General features: G+C 30.5%; 1 protein-coding gene across 1 annotated transcript; it reads right to left on the minus strand.

The window, feature by feature from the left end:
* Positions 1 to 611: 611 nt before the first annotated feature.
* LOC111643068 (ionotropic receptor 75a-like) lies at positions 612 to 19952 on the minus strand. Its single transcript, XM_089593156.1, has 9 exons — positions 19881 to 19952; positions 16594 to 16902; positions 15066 to 15193; positions 9934 to 10092; positions 9319 to 9533; positions 9020 to 9234; positions 8670 to 8941; positions 8346 to 8599; positions 612 to 670 (listed from the first exon to the last, which is right to left on the minus strand). The coding sequence occupies exons 1-9, from the start codon at positions 19950 to 19952 to the stop codon at positions 612 to 614; spliced, it is 1683 nt and encodes a 560-aa protein (XP_089449282.1).
* Between the last annotated feature and the right edge of the window lie 491 nt (positions 19953 to 20443).

Here is a 20443-nt window from a genome sequence, read left to right on the forward strand (position 1 = left end):
TTTTCAAGTTTTAATAAAACCATTGATGGTTTTTGTACACCAGAATCTCATTAAATTAATACAGCTACGACGCGTAATTGTCAGATTCGCAAATTATACAACTTTCTATGTAGACCATTGTTAGTAGTATCCCAAATTTTGAAACTCCCGTTGTTTAATGAATTTATAGTCAATGAGAGATAGATTACAAATGATTGTAAAAACAACCATAGAATATTTTATCAGAATCAGAGTATTTTACGGGGTACAGTTAATGTGACATTGAGACAAAAAGTACATGTAGTAAGCAGTCAAAAACAGTTACAGAACATGAAAACTAACGAATTGATTGATCATTTTTCAAATGCTGCTTTCTGTACATGTGGGAATAAATTTTTACAAAAATTATATATTTTACTGCAAATAATTAAGAAATGGCCTTCCAATTTGTTTATTGATATTGCAGTTGAAGATAATCACAGTATAAGTGCTGTTGATACAGTGATTTTAAAGCTACAAGATTTAAACTTTGTATCATCTATAAGTTGTATTGAAAAACTGACAGATCCAAAAAGGCACAACAGAATCAGAAAATTATTAGGCAATTTCATACTAAACAATCTATGTAGTGCCTAGAACTGCAACAAGAATGTTTCCATTTCAGTAACGCAAAAATCCATGGACATTGAATCTGAAAAACAGAACGTTATTTTTTTAATTCAAGCAACAATTTCTGGAAAATCAAGGCACTCGCTAGAAACAAATGTAACATTTAGAAAATAATATGATTCGAAGCTGAAAATTTTTTACCTCACTAAGTAGATATGCTGGAGCTACAATTTAAAGAATAGTAACTGATAAAACTAGTAGTAAAATTTCAACTAGTAGTAATTGTTCATGTTAATTAAGTAAGATATTTCTGTGCTGTAACATTATTTGGAATGGAGATTATTGTGTAAATATTGAGCAAAACTATTGTTTTCATTTTATTGATAAAGCACAAAATATTTTTATCACATTTTTACTGTTACTATTTATTTTATTATAATTTCTAATTATGCATTTGCCCGTATCCTTAAAAAAATGAAGGATTCATAAAATGTTCTTAAGAAACACATACCAATTTCCTTAGTTGAAATTTCATCAACTGATTTTAAATAGGATATGAATTATCTGCGAGTAAGGCTCTGAATTCCAGTTCGAACTTACAAAAATCAACCAGTATCAATTATCTTGTGAACTAACTGATCAGATAGATTGTTTTATGTCTGTCAAAGCCAACAACTAACAGATTGCAGACGACTGCTGTGATTAAAATACAATAAGCTTTATTCGACTAAGGTGCTTGGAGTGCTCCGTATATCACGTATCCATCTGTACACACCTTGGGATTCTTTTTCTTTTTTTTGCAAGAGCTTAGTGGCTTCAGTAAAACTATTTTTGTAGTAGCAGCGTGATCCAAACGGCCATTAACAAAAAATTTTATCTACTTGCTTACTACAATACGGCGTAGAGGATGAGTATTGAGAGGGTAGGAGTGTAGACATAAAAGGTTATAGGGCAGATATGAGTAGTGCAATGAGATGAAGATGGCTATTAGAAATAGATAGTAATGTTTAGAGAAAGATACCGCAGTAGCGTAGGAAGTTGTGTAGGACATTTATGAGTTTAGTGGAGAGAGTGGAGAAAAAAGAGTTGATTGAGAATAGTTGGCGAGTTTAAATTTGAAAAGAGCTTTCAGAAGAGTGCTTTGCTGCATGTTAAACGTTTACATGACCAGAAGACGTGATTGAGATCCTCTACGTCGTTGCCGCATTGACAAAGGAGATCAGTGATTAAGTTCTTGTGGTTAAGGGTAAATACAAGGTTGTGGTGATTGAAGCGCATTTTACTAAATAAGGTGACTTGGTCTCTTGTTTGTGAAAAGGAGTGGAACCAAGGTTTGGAGGAGGTTTTAAAGCATATGATGAAGTAGAAGAGACTTTTGCCAGATTCGTCTTCCTTAATTATTTGTGCAAGTTTCAGGGATATTTCAAAGTTGAATAAAGCTTGCATGTCAGTGTAAGAGAGAGGGTAATTGATGTGTACGCTGCTGGATATTGCGGCTTTTGAGAGCAGATATATTTTTCCGTTCTCTGGTATGCTCTTATGATTTGGGATCTAGGCGAGGATGACAGATTTGTTGGCCAAGCTAAATTCAAGTATGGCTTTCTTGATTCTGCTGATCAATTTTGGTGTGTTCAGTTGAGGGGAGAGGTGTTAGCTATGGATTCTAAAGAGCTAAGCGAGTTCGGGAAGATTATTGAATGACTTATATTGCTTTCTATTATGTATTAGTTTATTCTTTTATGTACTAGAGTTAGGTAGATATCAAGGGCTTCTGCAGTAAAAATGAACGCATGAGGGGAGTGCGACTTTTGAAGATGTGGTTGATGGGAGGGAGCAGTAGAATTTAAGGCCAGTATGGAAGTTCAGATTTGTTTTAGAGCCGTTTGTGAAAAATGGGGTATGAATAGATGGTTGAGAATTGAACAGTTCTTAGAATTCAGTTTTTGGGTCTTGAGCAGTGGTAAGAGTGGATCCTGTTGATAGCATTATATTTGGATTGAATTGTTGGCTGTACATAGAAAGAGGCGCAGGGAGTACAGTGGGGTTGAGCAGCAGCATGTTGATCTGATGGACAGCTACGGGCTAACGGACAGTTACGGGCTGACGGACATATGTGGGCTGACGGTGATGTACGTAGATTTTTTGTCTCCCTCTGCAAACCTTCACAGACAGCCATGGGCTGATGAACAGTTACGGATTGACGGCGATGTATGGGATTTTTTATCCCAATATCCCAATAACCCAATCTAATGACGACCTCATACGGACTTCTATGGAAATGGCCGTACTAACCAGACATCGCTTGTTTTTGCGCAATCTAAAAGAATTTTCTACATGGAATCCAAACGAAGGAGTCTGAATGTACATTACTATCCAAAGTATTTTTTAAGGACCTGTTACATCATCAAAGGGTAACATTCAATTTCTCACTTATTTATTAAACCAAAAACTTTCTTATTTAATTTTCCCTTTTTTGCAGCAAGCTCTTGGGATAAATCCAAAATAACCGACCACTGCTTCAAAATATGGATAACACATGCTTCCAGTTGCAGCCATCTCACTTTCACTCATCAAAATATACTATGTAAGGGAATTTCAAACTTTGTTTATGTGTTGCTCAAATCATGTTTGTTTTTTGATGTATTATCCGTGGTATATATTTTCTCAAATAATAATTTAATTTCATCTAGTTGGCATAAGCATTACATGCTTAGAGGGCTTGTGTACTGGGCACATAATATTAATTAAATTAGGAATTATTTCCTCCATTCATACTTATCAACCAGATTTTTTTCTAGTCATAGAAGAACATCTATCGGTACAAACTTTTTAAATATTTACAATGTTACTATCATGTAACCTCATTACTAAAGGTTGAGAATAAATAAACAAGAATTGTTTCTCTGCAAAAACAAAGAGGAGATTTATTTACATTTTATAACATTCAAACTATATTTAATTATGTACAAACCTGCAAAAACAAATAAACTACATTCAAAGTTTATTCTTTACTCTATTTGTTTAATCTTTTTATGAAAGTAAAGTATGTTTACCATATCAAAATTTTACGCTATTGAACTCACAATGACTTGGCATTTTTCACCTCTCTTCTTCTTCCTCCCTGCACCGTATAACTAGTTTACTATTATATCGGTCGGGGTAGAGGCGCGGAAAAATACAAACCAAGATTAAGGAAATAAGTTTCCTTACATATTTTTGAGAGGGATACCATTATCTATCAATGAGTTTTGGACAACTTCAAATAACCGCTCATGATGCAGTTAAAAAGCTGTATTATATTAAAATAAAGAGTATTGTGCTGAATTATAATGATGAGATATACATTTATAAACAGTTGCAAATATTACAAGACTTTTTGCAATAATTTGCGGATTCGCTCTTATTACATAAAAGTTGGTTGTGTTTCATTGTAATGATTTTTATGATTCATACACTTACAGTAATTTTATTTTTTTTATTTTTTTGTTTGAATACTCAAGACGTTTAAATAACAGAAATATAATTAAAATAAACTTATTAGATTTTTGTTAGTTATATATTATGAAATCTCAAGTGGAACTGCATCTGTACCTCCGAGCCACAGTGTCAGTTTGAGATAAAGTGTAAATAGTACCTTATCGCCATAAGTTTCCCCACATATAATGCATTTTTTGTTAACTTATGTATATATTTGTTAAGTGGCAGCTTATAACGCGTTAGATACTGTGCAATAAGGTATAAAAATGATTTTTACGTAGTAAATTTTTTTGTCTTTAATCACCTGCTTAATAAAGTGATAAAGTGATATTATCTACATTTTACATATTTTTTTAGTTCTGCTCTTTGTGAGAAACAAAAAAAATTCGTTTTCCAGTTTTCGAACTTCTGATATTTATTTGCCTTTATACTTTTCCTAAAATATCTTAAGTGAATTCTTTCGTTTTGAAATTTCTATTTGTTCCTTACATCATATCTTTTTATCGCATTACCAGTTGATGGTTTGAAAACTCAACATGTTTTCCAACAAATATATCGTCATCCAATTTTAGTGGCTTCTAGCTAAATTTGTCTCCTTGGGCAGTCCTAATTGTTTGCTTTTATATTTGGTATGTTGAAAAATAGCTTTAACTGCAAAATTGCTGTGTTTTGACATTACATATGTCTTGGAACCATTGTACTTATGTACTAGAAATTCTCAAAAATTATTGCTTATGTGACAATGCGAAATTTGAACAAAATTGATTTTAAACTTTTCGAGCAATTTACACTAAAATTTTCTTACTTTAACTGCAAATTGTGCTGTTCCATTCTTAAAACAATTACATTAGCCAATCTGAGCTCAGAAATTCTTTTAAGTTTTATATTTTCATTGAAAGTTTGAAAAATTTTGATTGTTACCGATTTTATATCATTTTTATTAGCTATACTAGTTTTTGATACACGTATAAAATCCTACAATTAATTTTTTTAGACCACAAGTTCTTAACGTAAATTATTACTTTTTATACCTTTATAAGGATTAAGAATACTAAGATTTAAAAAAAAGTTGCTGTACAAACTTTCGTAAACAAGATTTTTTTTTGTTATTTTTATCCATGTACCTTAGTCTATTGACCTTTATTTGTGAAACTTGCAGTTTTATACTAATATTTCTTTAAATAAAAATGAAGGTTTTGTAAACAGCTGGCTAATAATTAAAAAACAATGATACATTGATGATCAAATGCTTAGTTTGAGCAGTACGCCTGGTGGCAGCGGAGGGAAGAGAAGGGTCACTTCGGCAGCTCTTTGATAGCAGTAGAAGAGAAACAAATATAGAGGGGAAAATAACTTGGCATCCGTCAGCCAAAATATTTATACTCGGTTTTTTGCTTTCACTAATGCAAAATGATCCCCTAAAATCGAATTTGTATGATGCCAGGAGTAAAAGTTGGTCCAAAATTATTTAAACAATTTTTTTAAACAAATTTTGAAAGTTGTTTGTTTTTACTCGAAAAAATTTCTTTTAATCTTTGGACTACAAACAAAAAGTCTCTAGCAACTTTTCTCTAAAGTTAAAACTTTCAAAGATATTAATTATTGAAGTTTGAAAATGGGAAAATGGCTATTTTCATCCATGAAAAACGATATAAAGAAACAACAATTTTCATGTTTCTAAGGTTCTTAAATACTTTTTAAACATCCTTGAATATATTTTCAAAGCTTTTTAGACTATTATTTTATTGTAACCCCTGTTTTTCAACTGTGTTTTGGGTTCTTTGACGCTACGAAAAAGGATATGAGGAAGTCCATAAAAAATATCCCGTTTTTGTCCCCCATTTAAATAAAAAATTTTTTTTTGAGGCACATTTTCAAGATAGCGCTCATTTTACTCGTAATACCATGTTCTATAAGGAAAAAATTTTGAACATGAGGTTCAGTGAGGGTGACACCCTCTATAAAATACCGCACATATAGATATAATTTTAACCTGTAAATCGCGGAAAAAGGGTATCACCCTCACTGAACCTCGTGTTCAAAATTTTTTCCTCACAGTAAGTACATGGTATTAAGAGTAAAGTGAGTTCTACTTCGAAGGTGTGCTTCAAAACAATTTTTTTTACTACAATGGGGGACAAATACGGGATATTTTTTGAGGATTTCCTCATACACTTTTTCATAGCTTCAGAGAGCCCAAAACAAGGTTGGAAAACAAGGGGTTATAATAAAATAATAGTCTTAAAAGCTTTGGGAATATGTTCGAGAATGTTTGTAGAGTATTTAAGAACCTTAGCAGCATGAAAATTATTAGTTTTTCATATTGTTTTTCATGATTTAATTAATCCTAGATTACTGTCATTTAAAGTAAAGGTCTGCATATACTCTGTAATGATTAATCTTTATAAGATATTATTTCATTTATTTAACTAACAAAATTAAATAGGATGTTTTTGCAAAAAAATTTACTTTAACATTTTTCTTTGTACGAAAATTTTTTGAAAATAGTACTTTTAATCATTTAAAACTAATTTATTCTTTAACTGCAGTTTCTTGAGATCAAAATACATTTAAAAAAACATTGGTTGGATCCATTTGAACAATTAATTTACTGGTCATTATTGATGCCTATCGTGCTATTCGCTGGCATAGAAGAATTTTAGTTTTTCCATTCAAGTCAATTTATGTTTAAAACTACATAAGATAGCTTATAATATGTTATAGAAAGAAAGTTTTGCAATAAAAAAAAAATTTTGGCATCAGTTTGAAGGTCTTGTCTTCAACAGATACAGAAATATATGTTTTTTATGTATTTTAATACGTAATTATGAGTAAAAATTAATTTTTAACTAATGTGAAAAACAACAAAATTATTCATCATGGTGTCAACATTTGTTCTTTAACGCAAAATTATTCCGTGGACATAATAGTGTATACAGAAGTACTATAATTCTTTATTAATTTCTTACATACATGTGGATCCGAAACTATCTCTGGTTCCTAACTGGGGGTATCTTGTAAAAATTTCTTCTCCACGCCCCTTAAAAAATATTCTTTTTTTACATTCTTACAGTACCCTAAGCGAGTTGAACTTGAAATGTCACGTACTATTATTTTTATTCATAAAAAGTAAGCGTGTTAATAGAAAAAACTGTATTCGAAGTGTTAAGCAACTAGTAGCGCCGCCCTGAGGGTTCGATTTGGAACTATATGTTTCCCCAAAGTATGCGTTCAAATCGTCGCGGTAGTACAGGGGCCGTACCATAACCATATAACTATTTTTCTGTACATCGGCCTATGTAACATAGGCCCGCGAAGCTAAAAAAAGTTATATGGTACGGCTCCTGATGAGTTTCCAAACAATTCAGTGGACTTCAAACACAAACGTACTAATTTTACTTCTTTGGACGATTGTGCCTCGATAGCACAGTAAAAAATGTGGTTGGCGTTGGCCACATTTTCACCTTCCACGTATTTGCGTGAACCTTCACCCACATAATCCATTAAATCGGTTAAGGAAATAAAAAAACTCATTTTCTACGTCGTTGCTACCACGACGATTTGAACGCATACTTTGGGGAAACGTATAGTTCCAAAAAAAAATCTACCAAGCTCGACAGCGTATTTTTACTTATTTATTATTGTATTTGTATGCTATTAATAGATGGAATTTTTTTTTGTTCGTAAAATTTGTTCACTTGTTGCAAACTACTCCCAGCGCATTTACATCAAGCACAAATGAACAGTTTTTCTGTACTGGAATGACTGAAAAATTATTTACGTTTTACAATGCTTTAAAATAGATTAAACAATAGTGCAATACTACACAATTAATTATGACGATGTAGTAGAGCAGATTAATATTCAAGTATTATTGAATGATCTAATAATCGCTGGGTGCACAGCACGAAGCGCCTCTAGTACAGCGTCAAAAAATGAAGCTCGGGTGCCAAAATGTACAGACGACAAATGACAGTTAAGAGGGAAAACTTGCTGATGAAAACAGTTTCGAGGTTACTCGACAAATATATGTATATACACATTGATAGCGTCATTTGCAAGCTTCGGCACCCAACTTACACTTATATGTTTTGTGATTAATAGTTGTAACGACTAAAAAGGCAATGTTCACTAAAGAATTGTTTAAATAAAACGAGTCCAAGACTTACCTACTTTTTGAAAAAGCCCTTTTACTAATTGTTTTTGTATAATATATCTTGTAAGTATAAAGAGTGTGAAGTATATTACATTAGAAATTTATTTTTTTTTGATAAACATACAGATTCGATAATAAAAGTTTTTAAATTTCTGTTTCAATCCATGGTTGTGATATTTTATGCAGTACATTAATTTTTCGATAATACAAATCATTACTCCTAACATGATTCCAAATAAATAGAGTAAAAAAGCAGGTGCAGCTTCGTATATATTTATAGGGTCCATAACAAGTATATCGCTTCTACATTCTGGTGTTCTTGCAGCCCATCTGTGTACTTGTCTTATTCTAAGCCCTGTTTCTCTAATTTTTGCAAGACTGGAAGCAATAGAGAAATTATCGATATGAAGCTTTTTATAAACTTAGTAAATATATAACGATTCCTTACCCAACTTTAGCTAGTTCTACAAATGAATTGTTTGAAGCCATGAATATAGACGAATCAAGTGGTCGTACAAGATATACCATCGTTAATTGACAAGTCTGTTGATTATCAAACAGTCTTTCGATCATGGGGTAAGCTACATTAACATCTATATGATAAGCAAAATCTCCTTGCAAAATTCGTCTTATACCGACGTGAGCTGGCAAAAATTTCTCATCTTCTGGTACATTGACCCACTGTTTGTAATAAAACTGCTGTGCTTCCCAGTCTGATCTCTAACATACAAACAATACAAGCAATTGAATACTCAGTTTGTAAATACATTATTCCTTACTAAATATCAAATTATGAACCTTAATAAAAAAATTGAAATAAAGACTTGGTTCAGCACCAAATTTCAAACTAGTTTTTGCCAACTCGTTTAATGAATCATTAATTTTTTCTAAAGGCTCACTCAATCGTGCTGATACTACACTTGCTGAATAATAATTATAAATGAGAAGGCTAAAGATCATAGTTTGTAGAAATGCTATTCTACTGGAGGCCTGCGTAATTTGTAGATCGGAGCCTAAACGAAAAATATAATATTATTATTCATTGAGTCTTTACGTACTCACAATTTCCATGTATTTTCTCAAAAAAAGTTACGTACCCTGTTGACACACACTTCCAATTGTAAATAGAAATGATACAGAATAACGTTCAAATTTGTCACTAATGTATTCCGTTGTTAAAACACAAGAAAATACTGATATTGTAACTATTATCAAGACTATAGTTAAGTACCAAGTAGCTGTGGCTAATGGTCTTAAAAAATGATTCACTTTAATGTGCTTCGCTTGCGTTGTACGGAACATGAAGCAAGTTCTAAAAGAGAAAAAAAAAATTCTTATACTGGTACACATTGTAATTTCAAAAAAAATCAAGTAAAAAAAACTTTTATCACTGGTAGGTCATCAAAGAAAGATAAATTTCTTTCTAAAAAATTTTTATATCGCTCACACTCTTTACTTGTAGTAAAATAAGTTACCGATTAAAATAATATTATAAATAAATGTTACAAAAGCACTGAATTTGATTTTTGTTACAAGCGAAATTAAATGTTGTGCTTTTAACGCCCAACTCATCAAAACACTGAGACTACAGTTTTAAATACGATGTATATCAATTATTCTAATTTCTAATGTGACTCTTATCTACTTGGAATCATGACAGTGTACAGTTTTCTAGTATACTAGCATTTTTTTTCCATCCAAATGTTTATTACCGAAGAGGCCAAGTAGGAATCGGTGTCATGATTGATAATCTTTCTGGAGTAGGAATACCAGTACTTCCACCTAATTCAGCAGATCTTTCAAGAAGCATCTTTATCATGGGACCATTTCTGTTAGTGGGTTTCCACACAGTCAGCTCTTGTGCTTGAATTCTTTGGAAAAATTGATGTATTTCAGGAGTTATTTTAATATTAGAAATTGCTTAATACATCTCGATACATATCAATAGTATAAAATTATTGAAATGATGAGCTCAGGTCTTTTACTCTTACTTGTTTAACATTAGTTTTTAAATCTGATTAACTACACGATCTATCTACACTGTTTTGAAGGTAAACTATGATAACTTTGTATACTATTTGCCTGTTACAGAACTTTCCTTGATTTTGTAGCTGATTAAAGTTACAACTATTTTTAAAAATTTAGTAACAGTGTGTAACCGCAAAAGACATTAATGAAAAAACAAAAACCCGCAATTACATTTTTGAAAAATGAGTCGTAAATAAAAAAAAAACTCTAGACAAATTAATGTTTTCTACTGTTCCTCTTCAAGAAAAAAACTAAGAAGACTTTAAATATTCAGAATAAAAAATTTGACATTTTTTATACGTATTTATAATTTGCTAACATAATATTATGTAGAATTAAAAAATGGAGATCCTTTGAATTCCCCAACCAACAATCTCTAAGATTTTTAGTTTTTATATACGGTCTACCTTTTTCCTAACTACGTTGTAAAGCCTTTAGCTTTAAGTAAAAATTGAAAGAATTTATTATTAAAACATTTTTAGAACACTCCAATTTAAAAGTATGATCCAATGAAAAACGTGTTATAATCATTGTAAACTACTACTTCTTCGCTAATTAAAGTAAAATGAAAAAGTTATGATACGTGAGGAGTATTTATACATATCATCATAACATTCATGAAATTTAACATAGACTTTAAACTTAACGATGTATTAACTCTTTCGAAGACAATCTTTACGCTTTCCCAGTTCATTTTTTAGTTATATTTTAAAAATGTGATTTACGCACCCAAATAATGCCATCGCAGACTCTTATCTCCTAAATGTTACTTATTTTAGAAAATTTGTTAGATTTTTTTAGATATTAGATATTTAGATTTTTTTCTAGTAAAATTGATTATGTTATAGTCTTACAGTAACTATTTTTCATTTTTAAATTGATGTAAAAATAAGGGCAATCAAATAAATTTTAGGATGTAAGTGTCTGAGCAGAAATACCGTCTGTTATTTTTGCGATTAACTTTTCTTTACGTTTTTTAAAAAGTTTAATTTTTTAAGCAATTAAAGATATTTTTACAGCCTACTGATTTCAAAAATTCAGATATCGATTCAATTCGAGTGACACACTTTATAGACAGTTTCAATTTCAAATTAATAATTTTTTAATACGTCATCATTTTAAAATTAGGGATCAGACCTGGCGCTCAAAATTTAGTATTCTAATGTCTGTAAAATATTAAATTTTTTTTCAATTTCGACTATTGTTACGTGTATTCTCACACTTTGTAAAACTTTTTCGTCATTCTCGATTGTTTTAATAATTAAAAATAAAAATTTCTAATTTTTGTAATAGCTCAGCTCTTATGCTGCATTAAATATAAGGTTCAATCAAGGATAACCTAAGTATCAAATAAATATATGGATACAGATTTATCAATATGGTGACGTTTCGCTGTCCATGTTTGTCAGCATCATCAGGGTTATCTTTATTAACTAAATAACACATAAAAAAACTATACGACTTTATCGTATGTACAGTGGACGAACAGAAAGATATCTGAGTTTGCAGTACGCTCGCGTGCCTTATAAATAAATACTGGTCAGTGATTTAACATTCATTTCTACCTTTTACTGGCTCTCATGAAGAATAATGAGATGAATAACTTTAATGTTTAACATTTGGCTCTAAAATTAATACTCTTTCCAATATTTAATAAGAACGAAAAAAAATCGATTTTAAAGTTATTTTACAACCCCTTACAAATAGTTTTTTACAAACCTTAAATGTTAGGTAAGTTTGATGTATTGAGTTCATATTTCGTAAGGAATTTCTGAACCTATATACACACTAGCAGTGAATAGTATTCTTCCTAATGAATCTGTAGCCTTAACAAGTTCTGAAATCAAGATATAAAAACGGTCGAGTTTTTTTTTTGCGCAGCATACATTTTGTATGACATTCGTAGTATAATACTGTTTAGTACTCGTACTTTAACAAAATCAAACTAAGTAATATTGCCTTTTGCCCTAACATTTTTATATACTTTCTACATAGCAAGGCATAATTGTATTTGATGTGAGGTTTGTATGAAATACCAGTCAAAAGTCAATATTACTTAGTTTGATTTTGTTAAAGTACGAGTACTAAACAGTATTATACTACGAATGTCATACAAAATGTATGCTGCGCAAAGAAAAACTTGACAGTTTTTATATCTTGATTTCAGAACTTGTTAAGGCTGCAGATTCATTAGGAAGAATACTATTCACTACCAGTGTGTATATAGGTTCAGAAATTCCTAACGAAAGATGAACTCAATACATCAAACTTACCTAACATTTAAGGTTTGTAAAAACTATTTTCAAGGGGATATCATAACTTTTCAAGAAAATAACATTTTTAAATGCTTAATTTTAAAAACTTAATAACATTAAATGTTGCTTATATTAGAAAGTACTGGGTAGAAACAAAGTATGTAAAACATAGCTACGGTGATCTACGACAGTCCCACTAAATTTCTACTAAAATTTGCTCATTTAAAGATGTTTCAAGTATATTTTAATGCAGTTAATTTTTAGAAACAGTTTCTTAATTCACCAAATAAAATAAATTTTCTTAAAAAATACAGTTTCACGATTTTTATCTAAGATGCTCTTTTCTTTTTCTCTTTTTTATTTAACTACTTTATCATATTATTCTTAGCAATTTAGCTTACGACATAAATTCAACTACTTCTTCCAATAAATTTTTCAGATAAAATACTTAGTAATTATAAACATCAAAAATCCTGAATTTGTCATTTAATCGACTACCTTTAGTAATTATTTTTTTTATATAATGATAAAATCCAAATATTATAAATTACAGTTATTTAATACCTGAGGTTTTCTCACAGTAAAAAATTATTTATCACGAAAATACGTACGGAAATCGTAAAAGTGGTATCTAAGTTACTAAAAGTTTTTATTGATTCACTTTCTATTTTACTGGTACTTAAAAAATTGATGATTAATGTATAATTATTAACTATCCAAATCGCTAAATCAAATAAGGCTTAGGTTTACAGCGTATTATTTAGGGCACTCTGGGAAATTATTAGAGTTTCCAATCTAATCGATCAGATTATGTTGATACTGTTACAGCTATGTTACACGATTCATTTTAAATTGCCAAAAAAAGTATACTAAAAAAATAATAAAATTTATTACTAGTAATTAATTTATTTCAAATTTTAATTTAGAATGTCAGTTGTTATTTAAATGGCTGGATACATTTTACATGCTTATAAGTGCGCACATATACATTTGACCTTGATTTGCTACATGTATCGCATTATTTGTATTATTGATCATTTAGGGGATGATTGTACTATGAGAGAGTCATATTTATCACCTCCCCCTTCTGAGGCATCGTTGCGTCTTCCTATATATAAACTGCATATTTCCATGCCACGATGAAATGCTATATACCAGTAGCCTATGTATATGATATCCTAGTGATTAGTTCATATTAAAAACACCACCTAGTTACCCAGGAGGAAGTGATGGAACGGAGTCTCGAACCCAAGCCCTTCAGGCGGGAAGCAAGCGCTCTACCACCTTAGCCACTGAGAACTCCCAAAACACTGCATGCTATCATCCACTGTGAATTTGTGAAATTAGGAAGTACCTGTAGCTAATATCACACTGTTGGCAGCTCTTTTTGATTTTAAGAACATGCCTATTCCAACTATACACAGCAAAAATTTGGCTTGCAGCTAACTTAACGATAAGACCATTTCTCGGACTCTGAGCTTGAAAAAATCTTGTTTTGACCATTTCGAGATAAGTACACATGTCTCGTTTTCGTTGTTCTAACGACTTTTTGACCTATATTTTTTGGTAAAGTTGTGGACGAGGATTAAAGAGGCTTAATTAAACCAAAACACGTCAGGCATACCGGCAAAAATACTTATTTTTCAGTATTTGAAAATTCGAATATGCAAATCTGAAGTAAATAGTAGCGCGGTCGCCGAGGCTTCGTCTGCTTTCTCAAACTTACCTCGTCGCGCTTCCGCGCGACTTGATAATAAGAAATCATTTATACCTCGCTTTGATCACATACTTTAGAATATTATTGTACGTATTTTTCTACAAATTTCAAGCTCAGTTTTATCAAAGACTACTTTTTTTTGTATTTTTGCTCTAGCACCCTAACTGTTGCTTTGTGATTAGTACGTGATGGGTTTGCAATCATGACTGGCGAAAAGTTGCTGCAATGCCATCTAAGCAATAAGAATTGAGCTCGTATGTAATATACATGACACCAATAGACTGAGTAAGTAGTGCAATAAATAGATATTTGAGTTTACTTATTTTTTTCAAGAAATATTTCAAGTGCTTCGCAGTTCTCTCAGGCCGCCAAGTAGCCCAGGGGATGATTATCATATTTCTACCTTGGGCACAAAGTTTTTGTGACCTCGGGTCTCGCTTTGCAAATTTAAATAACTTTGCACCCTCAGAAAGAAAAACGACGCTCACATCTTGGGACAAAAACTACTATTTTGCTTACAAGTTACGTAATTGACTTGTTTCTATTTTCTTTTTAATTTAAATTAAATACGTTAAGTAGCAGCAGTTGATTAATTACTAAAATTACTAACGTAATTGGTTATCGAAAGACAAAAAAAACTATTATCATTGAAAACTCTTGACCACTTCAATGAAATTAAATTAAACTGTATTAAACATAAATCGCACTATTAAAAAACAACCTTAAACAAAGTAAGAGTAAAAATGTAGCTCATGAAATTACAGTCTTTGCTTCAAAAAAATTTAGTATAAAACTTTTATTGTTTCTACTTTCTATTATCAAACAACTTAGTTACCGTACATACGTGAAATTGTATAAGTCAGCTATATGCAGCCAAAGTGTGTATGTGAATTTAGCCATGCTGTCATCTTGTTTTGACGCATAATCTTGTAAATAAACTTCTAGTGGCACATCTTTTGGCCGGTTCAGCACCTGTAATAAATATTATGTGTAAAAACAAAAAGTCACTCTTATTTCTTTTTTATACGAGAATTATGGTTTTTCAGACATTTTATCCATAATATGATTTGTTACAGTTTAATACATTACAGTCATGGAATTAAAGTTAGAAGATGATAATAATTTGTTTTTCCTCACTACTAGTAAACGTTTGAATGTGCTGAAAAATTATAAATCTTAAAAACCTATCTAAAAAAGGTGCCATTGTAGACAATCGAGTTATTGAGGAAAGGTTTTTATGATGGAGAAAAAACTTACAACAAAATTTGACTTATAAAATTAAAATGATATTGTATGTTTTTATTTTAATAAACTGTTTGTATTTTCTAATTTAAATTAATCTAACATGCAGATTTTCTGACTATTTGATTGTTTCATTTATGAGCTACTCTTTTTTTCTCTTTCTTCCTTGTATAGCAGTATAGCATCTTTATTGCAAAAAGATCCTTCCGTTAACGTTATTTTACGGAGCTTTTACGAGAAAAGAGGGAAAGGAAATTTTTTTTTGTTTTTCTTTAGCTTTAATCATTCAAAAGCTTATTATGTTAGTTTTGTTTACAGGATGTCTCTTTAAGAAACATAAAACTTTTTTGGTTAAAACGTTTTACTGTATATAACTGATTTTTTGTATTAACTGGTCACACAAGAAACAACCACAAAATGCAAGTAAACAATTTGCTACTTGAGAAGCAAACTATATATCTATCTTTTATGCAACTGTACAGTATGAACTTAAAAATAAAAAAAACATATGGATCTTCAAAAGCTGATTTTAGTCCATTTATTGGTTTTTAAAAACTAGGTATGCGTGTATATACCAGATTTAGGCTCATGTTGTTATTTTGAGGCTTAGAGATGTTCTTAAATTGAAAAACCTTAATCTAAGTTTAAATTGTCAAGATATTTCGGGACTAATAAATATTTAAATTGTTATGGTGTGTCATTAATAAAGATTTATAAAATCGAACTGAATAATGTATTTTTTAGGCAGTATTATTTAGAGACCCAAATTTCTTGAAATAAGTGAAAGTATTTATTACTTTTATAGAAAATGAGTGAATTCAACAAATAGTATTCTTGTGATTCCTAATATGATAATAAAGAAAAGTGTTGTATTTCAGGCTTCAAAGTATAAAAATTAAGAATTTGAGTCCTAAACTGCTATGAGACCCAAGTACAACAGATCCTTTAAATATTTGTATGTTCATCTGAAAGAAGAAGAATAATCTACGCTTTAGAGTCCCGATAGTCCCTCTTTCGTTCATCTCATCTTCTAATTTGTTAAATAGAACGACTAGTTCTTCGTTAGAATATACATTTTATGGTTGTGAAATTATAATTCTCGTATTATTTTACAATTTACATTAACTTACAAGTCCTGCCATACGAAGATTCATGCCATGGAAATTGGATCTCCTACTAAACTTACTTTGAGTGAGAGTAATATTCAATTTTCTTTTGATGTTCCAACTACCAAATAGGGTAATATTCATCGATCCACCTCTGTATTTGCAATGATTGTATATGTCGTACATTACGACATCCGTCTCATTTACAATTGCCACAACAAGATCCGTTGATATACTGTACTCGTCATCATTCAATGCATTAACGCTTTCATTCAAGTTTTTTCCGAGTAGTAACCAGTAATACTGTTCACCATAAAAACGAAATTTCGATGCCTGAAAGTTAAAAATTGATTACTACGGTTTTTAATAGGAATGATATTAGTTTTACATCATTATGTGTTTATAGGTTCCTGTCATTGAGATTATAAGTATAAGAATCTTTGTACATATTAAAATGGTAATGTCAAACCTTGATTAGAAATTGTTTGTTAATTTCTTCGTCATAACACCGCAAATCTATAAATACTCCTAATACTTGGTATTTTGTAAATAAAAATGTATCTATTGTAAAATTAGCGGTTAGTTTGGTTAAAGACGAATAAATTGCAGCAGTACTAAAATTTTTCATAAGATCATTATCTCCTAAATAACAAAAATTTTAAAAAAGCGTATTTTTAAAGTATTTTTGAGTGTAGAATTATTGTTCACAAGCTAAACCTTCGGCATCATTACACGAAAATCCAACAACATGTGATGCTTTCTTGAAACTAAAATAGTCAACAATAAAAATGTTGTCTTTGGTAGCAAAACATGTATAAAACATTTGTAGAGTTAAAAAACTTATTATATTCATTGTAAAAACTGAAACTTGTATTATGTTATACGTGTTGATAAAAAGAAATAAAGAAATAAGGTGTTGTTGTTATATTTCCTGACTTACTAAGCATATCTTCACAATAACATCTAGTGTCACATAATGCTTCAATAAATTATTACAAAGTTATTGATCCTATTATTGGTTTTGCTTTTTGCTGTGACATATTGAGGCCTGACTCGTGACAAATTAATATGACACATATTAGCAAAATCGTTCTTACATATTTGAAATAATTCGTTTGCAGAATATTTCGCAACTTTCATAAAAAAATTTATGAATTATTTATTAAATGTAATAGTATATTAGATTTTCATGTCATTTTGCTTTCAATTCAATGCGTTCTTCTTTTATTGTCATGCTGTCTAATAGTATAATACGTGATTTTTTAACAGAGTACTTTATGTTTTCTCTGAGAATTTTGAGTAAAAACTTAATTTAACATGTGACGACTCATAAATGTAGCAATACTATGTAAAAACAACTTTAATTTCTGCAAGAGTAGAATCTATAACATTCTTCGAAAAATGCAAAAGATATTACATCATGAGTGACCCAATATATTTCATGTTTCGATTATTAAGGAAAATGTGATATAAGTACAAATACTTTTAAATGTAGGTACAAAGAATTTAAAGGATGAAAGTAATAACTTGTATAGTATCTGTTTTGAAAATAAACTTTAAAAATTTTCATAAATACATTCTCATTCAAAAGGGTAGTGTCACAAAATCCAAAAATTTAGGAATGCCTTGAAAAAGTTTGTAGAAGCTAACAATGATATGTAGAATGATATATTAAGGCTTCAGACACCCTAGCTTCACCGTTTTCGAGAAATAAATTATCTATTTAACACGTAGTCTTATCGGAAAAAAAGTATTTTACAGATTGCGATTTAAAAAAACTTCAGACTTTGCTGAAATTGAAATATAATGTAATATAGTAAGTTTTAAACATCATATTTCAAGAACAGCACCCATAGATTTACCGTTGTTTGGTTACAATAAATTGAAAGTGTGTACTTAAAGATCTGTAAAAATGTTGCAACGGAGATTTCACCACCAACTCAATGTTGATGCACAATATAACCTCTGAACGTATGTATACTTGTACGTATAGATACACAGAGGGTTTTCGCCTCATGCGGCATTGCCACATTTACTTTCACTTGTCTATTTTGGAACACATAATGTATTTCAGAACACGCATTGACTATATATTGTGATACTACCCCCTTAAGTAGAGTACTAAGAAGTACAAAAATAATCTTTTATTAAAAAGCAACAAGCTTTCTTAAATATCAAAAGTAAGGACCAAAACGACAGTAATTTGTTTAAAAAACTGATATTAAATATTTACTAATACTTTGAAACAACTGCCGATTCATTCATGCAAATCCTCCTTCTCTTTCTCCGCATCGTGCAGCAATTTGAAATAGCGTCACCCTCAAGAGAAAATCTGTCGATACTAACTATAACAGGAATACATGGCCTTTTATGGACAATGATCTGCTACAAGTGATTATTTCAACAACGATATATCTTACACCACTTATGTAATTTCTTTTGATGTTAAGTATATTTCTGAGCCAAAAACTAAGCCTATTTACCAACGTATTGATAAAAAATTTGTTTTCTCCTCACACACTTGTATTTCGTGAGTGTGTATTGCGGTTTTTCTCTAATATCAATTTATTTCGTGGAGTACTTTTAAGTCAGCACATTAAATTAGTAGTTTTCGGCGTATAAGTACAGTCGTCTCCGGGGCTATTTTTTGTGGCCCGAGGGACCTAAAACGCCTGAGGTTGGTAAAGTAATGTTTATTGTGCTCATTCATACATTACATGTATTTCATATAAAAAATTTAATTTTTTAAAATTAAATTATAAAAAAATCTTTTTTTACTATCAATACGCTACTTGGAATTGGAAAAACTTATTTTAGTTGTTAAAGATACATTATTGTTGAAATAGACGCTTATAAAAGATTAATTGTTGTCCATAAAGGGCTATGTATTCGAGTTGGTTAGTAGATTTGTTCTATTAACAGGTTTGAAGCGCTCAGAGCGCTCGAACTGCTCGAAGTACATCAAACTTGAACCCGAACACGCGTTCTTGCTCCGAGCGCCCCGAGCTCTCCGAGTGCACATGACTCTGGCTACCTGTGGATAGCCATAGAAGATTCAGCTGAGCCTATTATCATGAGTGAACAAACTATCACTTTGCTTTGATTGCACTATTGTACAGTTGGAAGGTTTTATGTTGCTCTACTATCACTATGACACCAAAGAATGTTAGTATTATATTAATGTTACGAAATATAAAGTTCATATAAAAATATAAAACTTATTGTATATTGTCAAACTTTTCAAAGGATGATTCTTGTTTTACGAATCACCGAAGAAAAACAATGCGATTATGATAATTATCATCATCAACCTTTTCTTTACCGAGGTCATCAAAATCACTTTCATCAAGTGGCTCAGATAACTCTTTGGAAGAATGAGCCATTTTTAATTTTTTTGGTTTTTCTCGTTAAAAGTTTGGCAGTGAAGATGAAGATAAAGGAATCGTACTGAAAAAGAGAGTTTGTATACAGAAATTTTGTGAAAAAATAGTACAAGAGTATAGTAATAAAGAGTTTATTCGTCATTTTCGCTTGTAAAAGACTTTGTCAACTTTTTAATTTAGAAATATTCATAATCTGACTATTAAAAAGGTTTTGTTAAAAGTAAGTGATTAGTTTACCGAAACATTTATTTATCTTATTGTCTAATAGCATTTTACAGAAAAACCAGAAATGTTTCCCTATAAACAAGTATATGTTTTTTTGTAGTTTGTGGATCTCCAAGCATAAAGCTATAGAGTACTATCAGAAAGGTTTGGCCTATCCTTTAGTGCTCACCATTCAATTATCACCCAAGTTTCTGATTTTCTTGGAAGTAATGATTCGTGATATATTAAGTGGCCCACAGAAAGTGAAATGTCTCTATGTAAGAGGC

The sequence above is a fragment of the Copidosoma floridanum genome, unplaced genomic scaffold (assembly GCF_036245765.1).
Source record: "Copidosoma floridanum isolate Cflo_tuat_1 unplaced genomic scaffold, Cflo_Japanese_pri ptg000001l, whole genome shotgun sequence".
Lineage (NCBI taxonomy): Eukaryota > Metazoa > Arthropoda > Insecta > Hymenoptera > Encyrtidae > Copidosoma > Copidosoma floridanum.

Bases quoted from the DNA above. Each gene is read 5' to 3' on its own strand.
- LOC111643068 (XM_089593156.1), bottom strand. From the start codon at position 19,952: ATGGCTCATTCTTCCAAAGAGTTATCTGAGCCACTTGATGAAAGTGAT. The intron at 16,903-19,880 runs GTTGATGATGAT...TTTAACTTTCAG, and splicing joins ATGACCTCGGTAAAGAAAAG to GCATCGAAATTTCGTTTTTA. The intron at 8,942-9,019 runs GTTCATAATTTG...TTTGTATGTTAG, and splicing joins ATTTCAATTTTTTTATTAAG to AGATCAGACTGGGAAGCACA.